Here is a 19,048-nt window from a genome sequence, read left to right as displayed (position 1 = left end):
CCTATCCCACCCCTCTAGGTGGTCACAAAGCACCGAGCTGATCTCCCTGTGCTATGCGGCTGCTTCCCACTAGCTATCTATTTTACGTTTGGTAGTGTATATATGTCCATGCCACTCTCTCACTTCGTCCCAGCTTTCCCTTCCCCCTCCCCATATCCTCAAGTCCATTCTCTAGTAGGTCTGTGTCTTTATTCCCGTCTTGCCACTAGGTTCTTCATGGCCTTTTTGAGTCAGGGGTAGTGAGCTTGCAAAATGGTAGGGTTACGGCCTGACTGCTGTGTGTCTAGCACTGTGTCAAGGGCTACGCGATTGTGATGAAACAGCGCTGTGCTGGCCCAGCCCATGAGGAAGTTAAACTTTCTACGGGGAGAAAGAGGTACAAACATGCATTTGAAGAAAATGAGAGTTAAATAATACAAAGAAGTAACACAACAGGCATCACAAGGCTGTTCACGGACTGTATCATGAACTTTGGATTTCATGGATGAGAAGTTCTAGAAGCGTAGACATGGGAGAAGTCTTTATGGGCTGTATTGATCAGGCCTCTTCTCTGAGCTCCAGCCTGGTCTAGCCAAGTGCCTGCTTTATCTCTCCTCTTACGGGAGTAATAAACCTCACCCATAGGTCAGGTCTGAAGTCCTTAATCCTCTCCAAGTCTTCCCCATCGTAATCCACAGCAAGTCTATTCTTCAGTGCCCTGGGCACTTCTCCCCCTTATTTTCACACCCCACATCCAATCTGGTAGCAATCCTGTCAGCTCAACCTTCAAAATACTAATAGAATTTGACCGCTTTTCACCACCTGCATCCTAGTCCAAGCCGCCTCCATCTTCCTGTCTGAATTGTTACAATAACTGGTTTCCAGCGCCTCCATTTTTGCCTGTTAGTACATTCCCAGCACAACAGCCAGATTGATTGTTTTAAATGTAAGCAGAAGATGTCTCTGCTGCTCAAAACCCTCTAATGGTTTTTCATCTCATTTGCAGTGAAAGCCAAATTCCTCCCAATGGCATTCAAGACTCCTCAGAGTCTGGCCCCTCATCACCCGGACTCACCCCCCACCACTTACTCATTCAGTTATAACCTTTAACAGCCCTTCCACATTCACATCAGCCACACTGGCCTCCTTGCTGGTCGCAAGCACCCCCAGGCATCCATCCGTGTTTGCTCTTTCTTCCCTGGACCACGTCCTTCTACCAGACAGCCTCAAGGCTCCCTCGGGCACCACCCAGGTCTCTGCTTCAAGGTCATCTTCTCATGAGGCTGTCTCTGACCTCCTTCCCTTCTTCCCTGATTCATTTTCCTTGTGGCACTTATTACCAACAAATGTGTTTGTTTGTTTACTGTCTTTCTCACCAGACTAGAATGTAAGCTCCTGAAGAGCTGGAATTTGGGACCATTGTGTTCACTTCTGTGTCCCCTGCATCTGGAACAGTGCCTGGTAAATATTAGGTGTTAAAGTAATAGTTGGTGAATAAAAGGGTAGAGAAGGATGAGTGGAGAGTTCACGGGTGGGTAGAATTGGGAAGCATCAGGGGGATGGATGGGAAAGCATCAGGCGGGAAAACACCTCTGGAAAATGTAGAGATGAGAATTTTCTGCTAGAATAGAGTTTGTTGGGGAACAGGTTAAAAACAAGGAAGTTGTAGGAAGCTGGTACTCTTTCCAGTGTTTGTTTGCATATGGTAGAACTACTATGGTTGACTGACTTAAAATAGATGAAAGTTGGGCCTCTTTTATCCCATAAAGGGTTGGGCCTTTTTATCCCTTTCTTATGAAAGGGCTGGAGAAGTTGTTTTTTTTTTTTAATTTATTTTTGGCTGCATTGGGCCTTCATTGCTGCGCGCGGGCTTTCTCTAGTTGCGGCAAACAGGGGCTACTCTTTGTTGTGGTGTGTGGGCTTCTCATTGCAGTGGCTTCTCTTGTTGCAGAGCACGGGTTCTAGGAGCGCAGTCTTCAGTATTTGTTGCATGCGGGCTTCAGTAGTTGTGGCTTGTGGGCTCTAGAGTTCAGGCTCAGTAGTTGCGGTGCACGGGCCTAGTTGCTCCGCGGCATGTGGGATCTTCCTGGACCAGGGCTCGAACCTGTGTCCCCTGCACTGGCAGGTGGATTCTTAACCACTGTGCCACCAGGGAAGTCCCTTGAGAATTTTTTTGAATAGAAGAATCAAATGATGAAATAGATTTTAGCAAGATTAATTTTGCAGAGCTTTGCAGGGTGCATTAGGAACCAATCAAGAGACTACAGTAATTGTGTAAACCAGAGAGTTTGTTCAAAGTTAATGGTTGCCATGAGTGGAAAAGAAGGCTATTAGAGGCAGAGCACAGAAGGACTGACAGGACTTGGTGATTAACTCAATGTGGCTGGAAGGAAGTTCAGTAGACAGAGAAAATCACTGGAGAAAAAAGCCAGAGTTTAAGGAAGTTAAAGAATAACCGGGTAGTGGGTGGGAAGAACTCGGTACGTGGGCAGCACACCCATGCTTAAGAAATGGCAGTGAACAGGAGAGAAGATTTCAGGCTGGATCAAGTAGAGGGTGCCTAGATAGCTTGGTCTTCAGGATAGAGGCAGTAAGTACACCTTTGCTTAGGAAAAGAACCAGCAGAGAGGGAGACACTGAGAATGCAAGAGAGCAATGGGATAACTTAGGGGGATCCACACACAACTGAGACCAGATGGCGACCCTGGTTGTGAGGATAGGTAACTTTTCCTCTTGAAACAGGAAGCACCAATGAGAGAATGGGTCTAAAATGCTCTAAGATGGCAGAAAGGGATGACATGACAAAGGAATTGATAAGGAGGTTTTAATCAAATGTCTTCAAAGTTCTTCCTAAAGTTGAAATGATCCCCTTTTGAGAGTAGAAAGGCTGTTTTAACATAAGATTGGGAGCTTAAAGGTGGGCAGAAAAGCTCAAAAGGTGTACACCGGGAAGAGTACCAGGACAATAGTGACGTAAATAAAAGAATAAGTAGGCAGCCAGAGGGTCTAGCTGAAGGTAGACAGTGGGTGAATTTAGGGCAGTTCTGTGACATTCTTCAGCAATGTCCTGCTTCAGGAACCACAAATGGCAAACAGCAGACGACGGTAATGATTATGTGTAGGAATCAGCCTTGTAGGATCAAATGGCAAGGGAACCTATAATGTTAGCAAGAACAGCACACAACAGCTGATACAGTACACAGGCTGGACAAGGGGTCCTCAGAAAGAAACTAGTAGGAGGAGGAAAGTCGAACCTCTGGAAATTCCAATTTTAAAAAAGCAAACACATTTAAAACAACAACAACATATTTCAGATGTGGGGATACAGCAATGAACAAATTGGTCAAAAATCCCAGCCCTGTTGGGGCTTCTATTCTGTTCTGGGGAGAAAGGCAGTAAAATATATAATATGTAAGTTGGTGAAGGAAACTAATAGGCTGACAAAGAGACTGTAATCAGAGATGGGAGCTCCAAGTTCAAGACCACAGGTCTAGAATGGTACTCTGTGATTTGAAATGCTGAGAGAGTTTGTAAAGTGGGTACACTCACAGGTTTGGAACAAATCCTATTCCTCACAGCCAAGGGGAAAAGGTCCAGATTGTATTACTGACTTGCTCATTTAGCATAATGTTTTATTTCCTCTGGACTATGTCTTTTTCTTTTCCCTGTATAGTGGTCTGGGGACAAACATTTTTTATGCTATGAACGCTGTAAGGCTTTCAGATGGCATAACAGATACTAAGAGAAGAAAAAATGAGACATTTGTTTGAAAGGGGCGTGGGCTACCCAAACATCGCACCCTGTGTAGGTTCCTGGCTAGGGGCTATGTTCATGGCCCCTACCTGTCACGTGATCAGTAAAGGTCCCTATAAAAATGCAAACCTGACTTGTCTATACCCTCTCTCCTGAGGTAGGTCCCGGATACAGGTGATGACAAGGAGACTGAAGGTAAAGCTCTACTTGGGTGGGTTGTGGGTGTGGCTGAAACACAGTGGACAGGAGCTTCGGCGGGGGTGGGGAGGGCGAGAGCTGCAAAGGAATCACATCACGTGGGTCCCTGCTGTGGATGTTGGAGTCCACAGCTGGAGAAGAGGTGGAGAAGCAGATCAAAGGATGACCACAGTGGTTCTAAAGGGAAGGTGATAGGGGTCATAGAAGCAAGTGGAGAAGGCAACCTCTCCCAAATATTGGGACCCTGGACTGATGGAGATGGTCCATCTTCTAAGGAAGACCCAGGAGATCAAACAGCAAAGTACCCTCCTCTCCATCCTCCTCCCCCCACTAGGAGGGCAGGCCGCGATGCGAATGCAGGCAGGCGGCAATGAGCTGTCCTCCGGGGAACGTTTGGGCTGATTGAGGTAAAGATGCTGCCATCTGTAATGGAAGGGGACCCCCGGGAGACAGACGCCGGAAGGAGGGTGAGCGTAATGGAGAGATGTAGAGAAGCAGCAGCTTGGAGGTTTTCATCTGAAATGTTAGGCGTAGATAAGATGGGCTGAGGATAGAGCCGTAGACTGAGTGCAAGAGGGGAGGAGGCCAAGCTTTGTTACCACGGGGAGAACGGGGCAAAACTTCCTATTCATTCACTCATCCATTCGCTCAATCACTCATTCACTGTATATATATTTATTGCCTGTTCTTATGGGCTGAATTGTATTTCCCCCAGATTCATATCTTGAAGTCCTAACCTTCCAGCGCCTCAGACTGTAACTGTGTTAGATGTAGGGCCTTTAAAGAAGTAATTAAGTTAAAATGAGGTCATGTGAATGAGCCCTAATGCAATATGACTGGTGTCCTTATAAGAAGAGATTAGGACAGAGACACACACAGAGGGTAAGTCATGTGAGGACACAGGGAGAAGACGGCCATCTACAAGCCAAAGAGAGGCCTCAGAAGAAACCAAACCTGCTGACACGTTGATCTCGGACTTCCAGACTCCAGAACTGTGAGGAAACAAATTTCTGTGGTTTAAAACACTCAAGTCTATGGTACTTTGTTATGTGAATCCTAGTCAACAAATACACATGCCCACCCTGTACCAGGCAAGAGTTTGAACATAAACCAGGACTGATAAAAGGCCTTCTTTACAAGGTTCTGTAGAAATGAAAACTACTTGTTTTCTCGTTCTTATCCATTTGGGGGGGAAACCTCTCTTGTTGCTGTCACCTGCCATCATGCCAGAGCTGTAGCAAACACCTCCAAGCCACCTGGAAACCCATCTGTGGGGCGAGCAGAGGCTGACGTGAGGGAAGGGGGTCAGTGGTAAGAACGTGACGTCACTTCTCATCCTGACCACTTTCTCCTCCTAACCGCTGCACGCCCAAAGGATTAGAAAGAGGAACGAATAATAAGGAAAAGGCAGAAACTAGCGAGAAGAAAGCACCATTATAATTTGAACCTACCTCTACATCTCCCTAGGTAATTATAAGCTGGAGAATGTCTTTAAGATACCTAGATTTACTTTTCAAAGATGGTGTCTTGAAGCCTCTTGCTACTCTGTTTAATAATTCACAGATTGGTCTAACACATGAAAGAATGCTCAACATCATTAATCATTAGAGAAATGCAAATCAAAACTACAATGAGATATCATCTCACACCGGTCAGAATGGCCATCATCAAAAAATCTAGAAACAATAAATGCTGGAGAGGGTGTGGAGGAAAGGGAACACTCTTGCACTGTTGGTGGGAATGTAAATTGATACAGCCACTATGGAGAACAGTATGGAGGTTCCTTAAAAAACTACAAATAGAACTACCATATGACCCAGCAATCCCACTACTGGGCATATACCCTGAGAAAACTATAGTTCAAAAAGAGTCATGTACCAAAATGTTCATTGCAGCTCTATTTACAATAGCCAGGACATGGAAGCAACCTAAGTGTCCATCATCGGATGAATGGATAAAGAAGATGTGGCACATATATACAATGGAATATTACTCAGCCATAAAAAGAAATGAAATGGAGGTATTTGTAATGAGGTGGATGGAGTTAGAGTCTGTCATACAGAGTGAAGTAAGTCAGAAAGAGAAAAACAAATACAGTATGCTAACACATATATATGGAATCTAAGGAAAAAAAAAAAAAGGTCATGAAGAACCTAGTGGCAAGATGGGAATAAAGACACAGATCTACTAGAGCATGGACTTGAGGATATGGGGAGGGGGAGGGGTGAGATGTGACAGGGTGAGAGAGTGTCATGGACATATATACACTACCAAACGTAAAATAGATAGCTAGTGGGAAGCAGCCGCATAGCACAGGGAGATCAGCTCGGTGCTTTGTGACCACCTAGAGGGGTGGGATAGGGAGGGTGGGAGGGAGGGAGATGCAAGAGGGAAGAGATATGGGAACATATGTATATGTATAACTGATTCACTTTGTTATAAAGCAGAAACTAACACACCATTGTAAAGCAATTATACTCCAATAAAGATGTTTAAAAAAATAATAATAATAATTCACAGATTGGTCTAAACGAACCAGCAGGGCTCTCTGTGAGAACCCCTGTATTCCACAACCTTCATGCCAACACCGACAAGCAGTGTGGCCTCACAGTTTCAAATGAATGCCTCACCGTGGCAGCCTCCGTGTTTATCTTCCATGTCAAACCACTTTACAGCTCTGAGGTTCCCGGCCCACGATGCGTTTGGCATGGAGCCAGGAACACCTGCAATGTTGATAAAGAAGAAAAGCAAAATAAGAACCAAGAGAGAAAGGTGTCAATTTCATCAGTTAAGCTTCCACGTCATGCTTATTTTCTCCCGGTATATTATCTTTCATTTCAGATTTTTCATCATTGGTACAAAACCCCACAGGCTTGTGGTGCGAATAGTTGGTAGTTATGGATCTACCCTTGCCACCAGTAAAAACAATCTATTTTTTTTTTCATAATTTGTGCCCAAGCCTGCAAGAAATGCCATTGCGTGAAAACATAATGCAGATGAAGAAGATGGAGATTTTTGGTCTCAATGCCTTTTAATTAAATTTACTTTTTAAGGGACTTCCCTGGTGGTTCAGTGGTTAAGAATCCACCTGCCAATGCAGGAGACACGGGTTTGAGACCTGGCCCGGGAAGATCCCACATTCCACAGAGCAACTAAGCCCGTGCGCCACAACTACTGAGCCCCTGTGCCACAACTACTGAAGCCTGTGCGCCTAGAACCTGTACTCCACAACAAGAGAAGCCACCGCAATGAGAAGCCCGCGCACAGCAACGAAGAGTAGCCCCTGCTCGCCACAACTAGAGAAAGCCCGCGTGCAGCAAAGAAGACTCAATGCAGCCAATAATGATAATAATAATAATAATAATAAATATTATTTTAAAAAAATAAACAAATTTACTTTTTAAAAAAATTTTTTTGGAGTATAGTTGATTTACAATGTTGTGTTAGTTTCAGGTACAGCAAAGTGAATCAGATATATATTTCCATTCTTTTTCAGATTCTTTCCCCATATAGGTTATTACAGAATATGGAGTAGAATTCCCTGTGATATACAGTAGGTCCTTATTAGTTATTTAATATATAGTAGTGTGTGTACGTTAATCTCAGTCTCCTAATTTATCACTTCCCCCCATGTTTCCCCTTTGGTAACCATAAGTTTAATTTTGAGATCTGTGAGTCTGTTTCTGTTTTGTAAATAAGTTCATTTGTACATTTTAAAAATTAGATTCCACATATAAGTGATATCATATGATATTTGTCTTTCTCTGTCTGACTTGCTTCACTTAGTATGATAATCTCTAACTCCACTCATGTTGCTGCAAATGGCATTATTTCATTCTTTTTTATGGCTAAGTAATAGTCCATTGTATATATGTACCAAGCAAGTCTTCTTTACCCATTCCTCTGTCGATGAACATTTAGGTTGCTTCCATGTCTTGGCTATTGTAAATAGTGCTATTATCAAAAATTTTTAGGACTTCCCAGATAACATCTATCTTAAAGTGAAAGCGCAGGAAACAGGCCACTCTATGTCCTTAGTGCTAATAAGTGAGAGAGATTCCAGGGTCGCTCCTATATGAAGTTTGCAATATTAGACATATGGAACTCAAGCAATCTTTTAACACAATATCCTTTTTATATGTTAAAGTTCTTGTTGAGCATTTGGTGTTGCCAACCATTGTGCTGGGTAGTAAGGGAGAGTATAATTAACAAGACACAATTCCTGATCATCCAATAAAGATGATGAGCCCCCAAGCAATGGTTTTTGTTTTTTTTTTTTAATTTATTTATTTTTGGCTGTGTTGGGTCTTCGTTGCTGCGCGCGGGCTTTCTCTAGTTGAGGCGAGCGGGGGCTACTCTTCACTGCAGTGTGCAGGCTTCTCATTGCAGTGGCTTCTCTTGTTGCAGAGCACCGGCTCTAGGCATGCGGGCTTCAGTAGTTGCAGCACGTGGGCTCAGTAGCTGTGGCTCGCGGGCTCTAGAGCACAGGCTCAGTAGTTGTGGCACACAGGCTTAGTTGCTCCGTGGCATGTGGGATCTTCCCAGACCAGGGCTCGAACCCATGTCCCCTGCATTGGCAGGTGGATTCTCAACCACTGTGCCACCAGGGAAGCCCAAGCAATGGGTTTTGAGCTTTGAGTTTTTCCTAGACTGGTGGGCACTGATCTACCCATCTTCTCTATTTCTTTCAGTTGTTCTTTTGACCAAAAGTTTACTTGCTGATGCATTATCAATTAATATTTAACTCACCTTTGAACTGTAAAAAGCCTTTAAAAGGGAGAGGAGAGGAGGGCATTAGGCTGCCATTTTGCTAAACCAGGGCTTTTCCATGTTGGCACTATCGACAATGTAAGCTGGACAACTCCTTGTTGTAGAATCTTCCTTTGCATTGTGTGGTGTTTAGCAGCATCTCTGGACTCCACCCACCTGATGCCAGTAATACCCATCCCCCCAATTGTGACAATCAAAAATATCTTCAGATACTACCGAATGTCCCCTGGTGGTGCAAAATTTCCCTGTTTGAGAAACACTGTGCTATCTCCAATAACCCTCTCCATCACAATAAATTTTGGATGGGTCACAGAGATTGAAGGGTCCATTTAATCACATAGAGTAGGACTTCCCTGGTGGCGCAGTGGTTAAGGATCCGCCTGCCAGTGCAGGGGACACAGGTTCGAGCCCTGGTCTGGGAAGATCCCACATGCCAGGGAGCAACTAAGCCCGTGCGCCACAACTACTGAGCCTGCGCTCTGGAGCCCGCGAGCCACAGCTACTGAAGCCTGCGCGCCTAGAGCCCGTGCTCTGCAACAAGAGAAGCCACCGCAGTGAGAAGCCCGCACACCGCAACGAAGAGAAGCCCCAGCTCGTTGCAACTAGAGAAAAGCCCATGCACAGCAATGAAGACCCAATGCAGCCAAAAAAAAAAAAGGACATTTGTTAAGGACAAAGGTATGGATACCAAGGGGGAAAGGGGTGGCATGGGAGGAGTTGGGAGACTGGGATTGACACACATACATTGTTGTTACTATGTATAAAATGCACAACTGATGGGAACATGCTGTATAACACAGGGGAACTCACCTAGTGCACTGTGGTAACCTAAATGGGAGGGAAGTCCAGAAGGGAGGGGATATCTGTATGCGTATGGCTGACACATTTTTTTGTGCAGTGGAGGCTAACACAACATTGTAAAGCAACCACACTCCAATAAAAACTAGTTATAAATTTTTTTTCCTCTTTAAAAACATTAATGAAAATGTGCATTTTCAGACAGAAAAAAAGCTCTGTTCTTTTGCCCTCATGTCACATAATAATATATGAGGATTTAGATCAAGTATCGTACTAAGGTCTCCCAGCTAAAATTAAATTTTGCACAGCCTTTTCTGAAAATAGCATGAGTCGTCACCCCTAAGGGCTCTCTATCAGGCAAGATTCTTCTTTTCTTGCTGCCAAACTTGAAATTTTTGTTTATAAATGTGGAGTACTCAAGAAAAACACTCTTTATTAAGCGATATTTCTTCCTATTGTTTTAGTTTGCATTTAATACTTTAAAAGTTACTTTACTGCTTGCCTATCCAAAAAGAAGCTTCTTTATTTTGTTCTTAGCACACATTTTAAAAGAATTTAGAATAAAACTCGCCTTGGTTAAGTTAGGGGGTGGGGAGAGGGCAGTTTGGAAAGCAAAGAGATAATCTGGTATATTGACTCATGTCAGCAAGATTAGCTGACGTGATTTTTGTGTCTATTTTGATTAAAAAACTATAGCAGAAAAGTATGAATAAAACATTGCCATGACAAAAGGTCCCTTAACCTCCTCTGAAGGACTGCATTTTTAAAAGGACAAAATATTTTTCTTCCCTTTCATTCTCATTAATATTGATCATCACAAACTGACTCTTATTCTGAAACACATTCCATATTCTAGAGATAAGACCATGACATTTATAATTAATGACTGTTGTCGTTAAAATAAACACATAGGGAGTTCCCCAGTGGTCCAGTGGTTAGGACTCAGCGCTTTCACTGCTGAGGGCCCAGGTTCAATCCCTGGTCCGGGAACTAAGATCCCACAAGCTGCATGGCGTGGCCAAGAAAAAACACAAAAAACAAACAAAAAAACCCCCCACGCATAACACCTATTAACCTCCTGCTAATAAAATTACAAACCTCAACTTCTATACTATTTGATGACAAATCTCAAAAATGTTTGTTTAAATACTATTCATGTTGTGCTTTAAAAATTACACTTGTGGGGCTTCCCTGGTGGCGCAGTGGTTGAGAATCTGCCTGCCAATGCAGGGGACACGGGTTCGAGCCCTGGTCTGGGAAGATCCCACATGCCGCGGAGCGACTAGGCCCATGAGCCACAATTACTGAGCCTGCGCGTCTGGAGCCTGTGCTCTGCAACAAGAGAGGCCGCGATAGTGAGAGGCCCGCGCACCGCGATGAAGAGTGGCCCCCGCTCGCCGCAACTAGAGAAAGCCCTTGCACGGAAATGAAGACCCAACACAGCCATAAATAAATAAATAAAATTAAAAAAAAAAATTACACTTGTAAGAGCAGAAGTAGGGAGAGGGACAAACACAGACAACGTTGAATTCTACTTTGGTTTTTTTTGTTGTTGGTTTTTGGTTTTTTTGCAAAGAACCCGTGAGGCACAGCCATATCCGGCAGGAATGGGCATAGACCCTTGCTTCTGAAATGTGGTTCTTGGAGAGCTTCAATATCACCTGGAAGTTTGTTAGAAATGTAGCATCTCGGGCCCCACCCAGACCTCCTGCACCAGAATCAGCATCTTCACAAGGTCCCCAAAAGATTCCTGTGCACAACAAGCCTGGGCTATAGTCGACACTGCCAAGGACTCAGCTTCATTTCCTCCTCTCCTGGAAGTCCTCCCCTCAGCCTTCGTCAAGTTTCCAGGTAGCTTCTCATCCTCCTATTCTCACTCAAATTCTGCTCTTATGAAGGAATCTGGTACTTACATCCTAGTGCCCTCTGCTGAGAATACAGTTGACCCCTGAACAACATGGGTTTGAACTGCGAGGGTCCATTCGTATGCGGATTTTTTTCAGTAGTAAATACTACAGTCTTTTGCAATAGGAAGTTGGTTGACTCCATGGATGCAGAACCTTGGATTCAGAGTAACCTTGGATACAGGGGAACCTCAGATACAGAGGAAACTCAGACACACAGGAAACCTGGATACAGAGGGCCAACTATAAGTTATACTCGGATTTTCGGGAGTCTGCCCCCCTGACCTCTGTGTTGTTCAAGGGTCAACTGTTTATGCACCTGGACCTCGAGATCACCTCCTTGAAGACAACCAGCCCACCTGTTGCTGGGAAAAGCTGAGTTGAGTGGAGGGCCAGTTGTCACGGTGCCTTTGACTTCACAGCATTTGGCTCAGCATTTGGAGATACCGATCAACGTTAAAGGAATGGATGAGTGTGGCACGCAAGGGATGTGCCATCGCCTTAGGCTTTAGTGCTGATGGTGAGGACCGCTTAGCTGTGTGTGGACCAGACAGGTCCGGTTGCTACCTTGGCTTCCCAGTAGGCCACCATACTTGAAGGTATAATAACGTCCTACTTCTCAGTATTGAAAAATATTTCTTTTACCCTCTTAGCAAGGGCCAACCCATTTCAGTTTGCCCTACAGCAACTGCCTAGGTGGCCACCAATCATCGATTCTCCACATCGGTCCTGCCTTGCACAACTAGTTTAAGGAGAGATCAAACACTCAGCAAGACTCTGGTGACAGCTCTATTCGAATACTTTGTAGGTATCCCTTGGTTATTATTTTGAGGAGATAATGGCAAGCGAAAGATTGCATAGCCTGAATATACAGTGTGCCCACTATTCAGTAAGTAGTTCAACCTGTCTTAGGTTAAAACATACATGGAAACCCCAAAGCTACTGATCCCATTACTTGTGTCAACGTCCAGTTGCTCCTTTTACTCCCGTAAAAACATCTACTATGGGGCTTCCCTGGTGGCACAGTGGTTAAGAATCCGCCTGCCAATGCAGGGGACACCAGGTTTTGAGCCCTGGTCCAGGAAGATCCCACATGCCGGGGAGCAACTAAGCCCGTGCACCACAACTACTGAGCCTGCGCTCTAGAGCCCGTGAGCCACAACTACTGAGCCCACATGCCACAACTATGGAAGCCCACGGGCCTAGAGCCCATGCTCCACAACAAGAGAAGCCACCGCAATGAGAAGCCTGCGCACTGCAACGAAGAGTAGCCCCCGCTCGCTGCAACCAGAGAGAGTCGGTGCACAGCAACAAAGACCCAACACAGCCAAAAATAAATAAATAAATTAAATAAATTTAAAAAAAAGAAAACCAAAAGGTAGATGGGTAGGGACTTCTCCAGTGGTCCAGTGGTTAGGACTCCGCGCTCCCAATGCAGGGGGCCCAGGTTTGATCCCTGGTCAGGAAACTAGATCCTGCATGCTGCAACTAAGACCCGGCGCAGCCAAATAAATAAATATTAAAAAAAAAAAAAAAAGTAGACGGGTAGAATTTGAGACGGGTCTTGACTGATGGGGAGAGTGTGATGAGCTCAAAGTGTTGCCTAGGAAGCAACCCCACAGTCATTGTTTGGAGGTAAAAATGGCTTGAGGATCTGAGAAGAGCGCAGAGCTTCACCCCTGCCGTGGCTGCCCTGCAATTATGTTAACAGAGAATGAAAAGAATTTTAAAAAATCAAACTTTAAGAACGATTTCTCTTCTACAAAGTATTGCTTCCAGGGGCACAGAGCAAGTTTCTGAACTCTAGCTCTCTGAGAATAAACTTGGATAAATAGTCTTTCAGCATCTTCTCTCTGTACTTTGAAGAGTTTGGCTGTGTGGGTACACGTTGTACTTTTTAATATGCCAAAGCGAAATAAGTTTCCTTTCATCTGATTTGCTTGTCTTTAGTGCAAAATTATGCTAATTCAATGTAGAAAAGAAAGAAATACTGACATGAAGAGCAATTGGGTTCATTTATATGCCCTATTCTGTGTCATTATTTCTCTAGTACTGTTTCAGGAACCCTGATCATTCTTTTTTCTCTGTAACTTTCCTCAAGTTATTCTGTTTTCTTGAGACTGTGAAGTTTTGTGAGTCAAGTATGAGACAATTAGCAAATTCATGATGATGATGTCTCATGAAAGTTTGAGACTGAGTGGCCACAGTTAAAGGAGTGGGCCTTTTATTGCAAGGTTCATGAAAGCACCTGGAAGAAAAAACTCACATTGTAGCGTCTGCCCACTGTTGGTTGGCAAACCATTCACTCTGAGTGGTAAGAGTATCCGATGGGGGAGCTGTGTCAGGCAGGGCTGACTTCTGGCATGAACAGGAGGGAAGTACTCTCATGTCAGACTTTTATCAGGCATTCCAGAAATACCATAATGTCTTTGATAGATAGATCCATCCTCAGACAAGTGGCCAGATAACTAGCAAATACTCTGGACATTGTTGAGCAAAAAGGGAAGGAAAGAAGGAAGAAGAGGAAGAAAGGAAGAAAGACAGAATTTGAAGTCATGTTTTCAAACTTCAGAATATATCAAAACTTTCTGGAGTGCTTAAAATAAAGACTGTTGGGTTCTAGTCTCAGAGTTTCTTTTTTCTTTATAAATAGAGGTATAATTGCCATATAACATTATATTAGTTTCAGGTGTACAATATAATGATTTGATACTTGTATATATTGCAAAATGATCACCACCATAAGTCCAGTTAACAACGAACTGGTTTTCAGTTGAGTCCCAACTGATTTCTAATCTACCGGCCGTTCTTCAAGCCTTACCTGGCTTTTCATAGCATCATTTTCCTTTGCGGGCACTGCCCTAGTTCAGGTGCTTGACATCTTCGCTCACCAAGACTATTTCAATTGCCTACAAACCAGTCTCTCTGCCTCCAGTCTGCCCAATTTGTTGGCAATACCAGCAAATGGCTTTTTCTATAATTAGCGTTGACCCTATTACCTTCCTATTTGGGGGATGCGGGATCACTTTGAACCATTTGCCCTGTGTCTGCTTCTTCAAGCCACTTTGAGATGCCTATCCACCAACCACTCACCCTCCGACAAACGAAAGCAAATTCAGACTTACCATCCCAAACCCCTTCTGCTGGTGTCCATTCCACCTCTTACTAGAATTCTGACTCCTCACCCCATTTCTCGTTTTACATTGCTGCTTCTGCTTCCCAGGACCCAGTTTAAAGTTATCTCTTCCCTCAAAAACTTGAGTATAAACTGGCACTTTTTTCTTTTGCTTCAGACTGCCACTAATCAATTCCCCAGCTAGCTCTTCAGAACCATGAACCTGGCTGGGTCCAGCAGTTCACTGCTCTAGGTCACATTCACACCAGGGAGATACCAAAATGCTGACCATGGCACAAAAGGGTTTTTGCAATTATGTCCCCAGACTACACATAGCAGATGGGCAGCCCAGAAACCACATCTGATTGGTAGGAGGCCTGTTTGGTTTGACCCCCATAGAAGGGGGGTAGAACAGTGGGAAAAAAAAAAAAGATTTCCCCTGAAAGTCTGGACTGTCAGTCCCTTGCCCACAATTCACTAGAACTTTATCCAGCCTGGAGCTCTCCTGCTGCCCTGCTGCCCACCTTGCTTCACTGGCTCACATTGTCTGCCTGGCCCTGTCGACGTGTAGTCTGAAACACTGGGTTTCCACACCTCACCTCTCAACTCTGCCCACGTCATCTTTCATCACTATCCACGCACCCAGCTGTCCTGCCATCCTTTTGGGAATTCCCAAATCGGTCTTCCATTTTCACGTAGTTCTTTATACCCTGGCTTATGCAAACATCTAAGAAAACAAGCTCAAAGTAAGTCATGGGGCTGTAATGTACCGCATGGTGACTGTAGTTATTAATACTGTACTGCATATTTGGAAGTTGCTAGGAGAGAATCTTAAAAGTTCTCATCATAAGGAAAGAAAAATGTGTAACTATGGTGGTGGTGACAGATATTAACTAGACTTATTGTGATCATCACTTCACAGTATGTACAAATATCATTATGTTGTACACCCAAAACTAACGTTGTATGTCAATTATGTCTCAGTTTTTAAAAAAAGAAAAAAGAAAACAAGCTCATACTTGTTAGAAACTAAAGTTAGTAAAGTTTAACTCCTAAAATAGCCTCTTCTCCTAAAAAAATAATTTTTTAGTAGATTTTTTTTTTTTTTAGAGCAGCTTTAGGTTCACAGCAAAACTGAGTGGAAGGTACATAGATTTCCTATATTTTCCCTGCCCCTCTCCTCATTTTATATGTAGCACACTGGCAAAGATTTACAAAATGTTAATACCCAGTGGTGGAGAGGGTGTAGGGAAATAGGGGTTTCAGAACTGCCAGGGGGAGTACAAACTGGACCAATTTTTGGAAAAGCAGTATGACACTTTGTACCAAAATCCTTAAAAAACGTGCATACCCTTTGACAGTTTAATGTACTGAAATTTGTCTTAAGGAAGTTCTTTGTAAATTCTTATTTGAGAGGCAATTTAATATAGTAATTAAAAGGAGAGACTCTGAAACTATATTGCCTGGGTTCAAGTGCCTGCTTGGCCAATGAGTAACTGTGGGACCACTGACAGGTTACCTAACCTCTCTGTTCCTGGGTTTCCCTAACTGTAAACAAGGATCAAAACAGTCCCTACACCTCATGGAGTTGTCATGAAGTGTGTAATATACCACGGTTGAGAATCCCTGCTTTTCAAAGACTATTTCATTGAGCATCCCTTTATAGGGATAATACTTTTCAGCTTCTAAAACACCAAACATTATGCCTTGGTAAGGAGAGATTTTATTTTTCACCAAATAAAGCAACTTTATTTGTAAGTTTTGAAGATTTCAAAAATACAGAAAAGTTCAGAGAAGAGACCAATTTTTTTTTTCCCACTCCCCCAAATTAGATAGTGTTAAGCATCCTGGCACATTTACCGTATGAATCTTTACTTTTTTTTTTCTTAAAAATATTATTCTATAATTTGTGAAAAATCGAACACTGTACTCAAATGGATTTAAATGACTCATAAAAGTACAAAGAACAAAAATGAAAGTAAAAAAAAAAGACCCAAAACACTACAAAATCTTACATTTACAAGTAACCATCATTAAGAAAACATCATTTCATAAAGCATTTTTTGTACAGATAAATACTTCCATGTCACCTTAAGACTACGACATAGCTGTTAACTAGTTTATTAAACTATACCAAATATAGATTGCAAATAACGTTTTACAAGTGGCCTTTACCATTAAGATGTATGGGTTGAGTTTCCTTAAATGAGTTTGGGCATACGTTATGTACATGTTTACCACTTTTATAGGTTTATCAGTCCAAAAACCTGTTTCCTTAGGACCTAAGCTTTTGTTATTTGCATCATGTGAACATCAAGTAATAAGTTTTCTCTGTGATCTATTTGTTTAGATGTGTTTGTTCATAGCTTAAATTAGGTATATGCATTTGAAGCGGCATTTCCTAGATTTTACGTGACTGTTTCAAATAAAAGTATCTACAGTATTGATTGCCCTTCTCACTACATTACGCAAAGCAATTTCATGGCCGGGTCGTTCCTTATAGGAATCAATAGAACACAACATGCCCAGTACTGCTGTGTTTCCTGCCTGGGCAAAAGGTCCTTAATGAATCCATTAGACAAATTTTCATCTTGCCCTGCATGCAGTGACCTCCTCACCTTCAAAACAAGGTGCCAGGTTACACCCAGTTGGATGTAAATCAAGAATTCACTCCCGGACTTCCCTGGTGGCGCAGTGGTTAAGAATCCGCCTGCCAATGCAGGGGACAAAGGTTTGAGCCCTGGTCCACGAAGATCTCACATGCCGCGGAGCAACTAAGCCCGTGTGCCACAACTACTGAGCCTGTGCTCTAGAGCCCGTGAGCCACAACTACTGAGCCCGCGTGCCACAACTACTGAAGCCCGTGCGCCTAGAGCCCGTGCTCCACAACAAGAGAAGCCACCGCAATGAGAAGCCCGTGCACCGCAACGAAGAGAAGCCCCTGCTCGCCGGAACCAGAGAAAGCCCGCACACAGCAACGAAGACACAACGCAGCCAAAAATTGAAAAAAAAAAAAAAAAAAAAGAATTCACTCCCAAGTTATAAAACATTCCCTCCAATTCCATGTAAAAGCAGCCAAATAAAAATCACCATTGCTTAGGACTCTTGTCTAATTTTAACCCCCGTTGACAACCCAAGACAGGTCCAAAGGATTTGAAGGTCAGTGGTAAATTCCACTTGTTGCTGCATGCACTGGGGTATATATATATATATAGGTTGCTAATTCTGGGAACTAAGTGCCTATCTATAACAAGCCTAATCTTTTATACAGAGCAGCAGAAGCCCTTCTGTTTATACTCTTCTGCAAATGTGAGAAACATCTTTAAAAAAAAGGGAAAAAAAAAACTGTAAAAAGAGAAGAAACATGGGAGCAAGTGTCCCAGGATGTGCCTGGTGTATGTGGGTCTCCCACCCCACCCCGACCGCTCACCCCCGACCCCATGGAGTTTCCAGCAGTTTTTAGAAACACAGGAAGTCACACTACAGCCCAAGCATTTCTTCTTGAAACATCTATTTAACCTGAACATTTGCATGAAAAGCACTAGGCTACAATTAGAAGCCCTAGGATGACACAAAAGCAGCAGACCTGATTGAGGGGGTCGAGATGATCATCACTTCTGGAAGGGAGCAGAGCAGGGTTCCTGGAGTACTTGTAGTAACGTGGGTTTTTTTTTTTTTTTTTTTTTTTTAAATCAAAGGCACATTTTGGCCAACCCAATTTTTTTTTTAAATTTTATTAATTAATTAATTAATTTTTTTTTAAAATTTATGGCTGTGTTGGGTCTTCGTTTCTGTGCGAGGGCTTTCTCTAGCTGTGGCAAGCGGGGGCCACTCTTCATCACGGTGCGCGGGCCTCTCACTATCGCGGCCTCTCTTGTTGTGGAGCACAGGCTCCAGACGCGCAGGCTCAGTAGTTGTGGCTCACGGGCTTAGCTGCTCCGCTGCATGTGGGATCTTCCCAGACCAGGGCTCGAACCCGTGTCCCCTGCATTGGCAGGCGGATTCTCAACCACTGCGCCACCAGGGAAGCCCTAACGTGGGTTTTTGTTCTGGTTACTCAGGTGAGGATCTGTTTGAAAATTCAGTGATTTCAATTCTGATATGTGCGGTTTTCTGTATGTATAATATTATATTTCAATGAAACGTTTAAGAAAGTTATAGAGTAGGTGGGAATGTGATATTTACATAAATTTGTAAAACAAAACATGAGACTTCAAAGAAATGTTGGCCCCTTCAGTTCCTTGCCCCCCTTCTCCAATTAACTTCACGATGTTCCTATTATTTATTCTGAATCACAGATACTGTCAAATCAAAGGTAACAAAAGCATACCAGATTCAAGCTTAATAATGATATAACTACATGCTGTATTTACTTTTTTTTTTGGCTGCCCTGTACAGCTTGTGGGATCTTAGTTCCCCAGCCAGGGATTGAACCCAGGCCCTCAGCAGTGAGATCGCAGAGTCCTAACCACTGGACCACCAGGAAATTCTCTGTATTTACTTTATCACCCCAAATGAATAGTATTACTAA

The 19,048-nt window shown here is 43.3% G+C and overlaps 1 protein-coding gene across 3 annotated transcripts in view; it reads right to left on the bottom strand.

The window, feature by feature from the left end:
* LOC118903443 (N-acetyllactosaminide beta-1,6-N-acetylglucosaminyl-transferase) overlaps positions 1 to 19,048 on the bottom strand; it is a 57,013-nt gene that overhangs the window by 2,573 nt on the left and 35,392 nt on the right. For 2 of the 3 annotated variants that reach the window (XM_036868571.1, XM_036868569.1), the window contains exon 2: positions 6,561 to 6,653. The exons of the other annotated variant lie outside the window; for it this stretch is intronic. In XM_036868571.1, the coding sequence (XP_036724466.1) occupies positions 6,561 to 6,653 (93 nt within the window). The remainder of the gene's footprint in view (positions 1 to 6,560; positions 6,654 to 19,048) is intronic. 3 annotated transcript variants of the gene reach the window in all.

Source organism: Balaenoptera musculus, chromosome 11 (genome assembly GCF_009873245.2).
Source record: "Balaenoptera musculus isolate JJ_BM4_2016_0621 chromosome 11, mBalMus1.pri.v3, whole genome shotgun sequence".
In the NCBI taxonomy this organism is placed as follows: domain Eukaryota; kingdom Metazoa; phylum Chordata; class Mammalia; order Artiodactyla; family Balaenopteridae; genus Balaenoptera; species Balaenoptera musculus.
The sequence above is the reverse complement of the archived record's forward strand: the minus strand, read 5'-3'. Positions and strand labels throughout refer to the sequence as shown.